Source organism: Triticum aestivum, chromosome 1D (assembly GCF_018294505.1).
Source record: "Triticum aestivum cultivar Chinese Spring chromosome 1D, IWGSC CS RefSeq v2.1, whole genome shotgun sequence".
In the NCBI taxonomy this organism is placed as follows: Eukaryota; Viridiplantae; Streptophyta; class Magnoliopsida; order Poales; family Poaceae; genus Triticum; species Triticum aestivum.
This window is the reverse complement of record NC_057796.1, coordinates 40,333,837-40,335,865: the sequence shown is the minus strand read 5'-3', so window position 1 is coordinate 40,335,865 and position 2,029 is coordinate 40,333,837. Positions and strand designations below refer to the sequence as shown.

General features: G+C 45.8%; 1 protein-coding gene across 1 annotated transcript; it reads left to right on the top strand.

Moving 5' to 3' along the window:
- Window positions 1–424: 424 nt before the first annotated feature.
- LOC123180149 (uncharacterized) lies at window positions 425–1,483 on the top strand. The gene is made up of 2 exons (XM_044592120.1): window positions 425–831; window positions 969–1,483. Exons 1-2 carry the CDS (start codon window positions 693–695, stop codon window positions 1,193–1,195), a joined length of 366 nt encoding a protein of 121 aa, XP_044448055.1. The 5' UTR covers window positions 425–692; the 3' UTR covers window positions 1,196–1,483.
- The last annotated feature ends 546 nt before the right edge of the window (window positions 1,484–2,029 follow it).

Sequence of the window (2,029 nt, the reverse complement as noted above, 5' to 3'; positions counted from 1 at the left end):
CTGTGCTTGTGCAGAAAATGTCGAAACTTGGGCTAGAAGGCCCGTTCAAATTTCGGCGAAAACGACATCTCAGAAAGGCAAAGATCACCGTATCCCATTCTGGCCGGACCTTCCTTTCGTGTAGTGAGTAACCAAAAATTCAATATCAGGATTTTACATTGCAGCCTGCATGTGGTCTCAAAAAAACCTTGTAGGTTAGAGCTGGCAAAAGGTCATGGAATCTATGCGCGAACCACAAGCACTGAAAAAACAACCAAATGTTCTGCTTGCCGTGGCTTTTGCTTTGTCCCCTCCCCTTATCCCCAGCAGAATCATCGGTCCTGCCAAATACTCCCTCCGTCCGAAAATACTTGTCATCAAAATGAATAAAAGGGGATGCACAATAGTATTGATAGAGAGCACTAATCATGAATGTGTGAGCTAACAAAAGAGTGAGAAAGGCACATAATAGTATTATATGAGAGTAGTAATCCTGATTTTGTGGGCTAACAAAAGAGTGGGAAAGGCACAGCACAAAGCAACTCCAGCTCACAGCACAGCATCTGCCCCAGAAAGAACAAAGCTCAACTGGTGCCACCATGAACTTAACCAGTGGAGTATATCTACTCTCCAGCCTCCAGGAATTATAAGAGGAACCTCCCGCACACGCTGCACATCGGCGTTTCTCTGTTGGTCACCAGTCCCATCCCAAGATGAGGAAAGGCGCTCTCGCTCTCTACCTCCTTCTCCTCCTCACCTTTGCTACCCATGGCAGATGGTGTGCAGCAGCTGCTAGAAGCGGCATGGCTGAGGAAGATGAAGCACATGATGCTCTGAGGCCTCATCACTATGGTTGGTATTTTGTGTGCATCCATAATTCAGCTCTTCGCTCTATAGTCTCCTGATATTTCCCAGGTTTCCCTGACGAGCCTTTGCCATAAGCCAATCTCTTACAAAAGCACTCCTGGAAATGCTGTTTTGCTTTTCAGAAACCCAAGGCAAGAGTCTCCTGGAGATGCAGAGTCCCAGGAAGGTTGGGCGGGTGACGGGTGGTGCCGGAGCAAGCGGCGGCGGCAGGAACACCGGTGGCGGAGCCACAGACACGAGGCCACACAACGGCAAGAACGTCGCCATGGCGCTGCCAGCTCCAGCGACCTCCGTCCTGGTGCTGGTTTTCACCACCACCACCATTCTTCTCTCGACGCTCAGCTTCTGAAGTTCTAGCACCAGTATTTGTCCAGTGTTTCAGTTTCAGAAATTGTTTGCCTGATGATGTTTGCTGGCTACTACTCCCTCCGTCTTAAAATAAGTGTCTCAACTTTGTACTAACTTTAGTACAAAGTTGTATTAAACTTGTGACACTTATTTTGAGACGGAGGGAGTATTATTTATCCTGTATGAGTGCTTCCTAAGTTGTTGAATTTCTTGTATGCTGGGTTCGTACTAGTCATAGAGACATTAATAATCAGGCAATGAAAATCCCCCATGTGTATTGTTAGTAAAACAGCCAGGTATGCATGTTCATCTACATAATATCCTGCTCACCAGTGTGTTGACCAGCCACTGGAATCTATACTGTTCACCCGTGTAAGCAAGATATATTCAGCCCGCTCAAAAAGTTAGGGACCAAAACGCTGTGTCCTTATCACTCTACAGTACACCCTCCACAAAAACGTCTTATATTTATATTTAGGTAGTACTCCCGAACAACCATAAAACTAATAATAATAAAGACAATCTGTACTTTAGCAAGAATAATCTGTGATGATAAAGACAATCAGTAGCAAGAAGAGAACAGCAACTCGATCAATCAGTAGCAAGAATAATATGTGATGATAAAGACAATCTGTACTTTACCAAGAGATAACAACAACTCAATCAAACAGAGAAGAAAAAGGAATCAAGACCAAGAACGCAATCGAAACCAGGAAGAAAATGGGATGGCGGCGCCGCAACGCGATAGAGAGGAGGAAGAGGAGAGGGGAAGGCCATTGGGAGCCGTAACTTGTATATAGAGGGAGCAGTTCGGCTCGCGTTCGTCTGCTAGGCC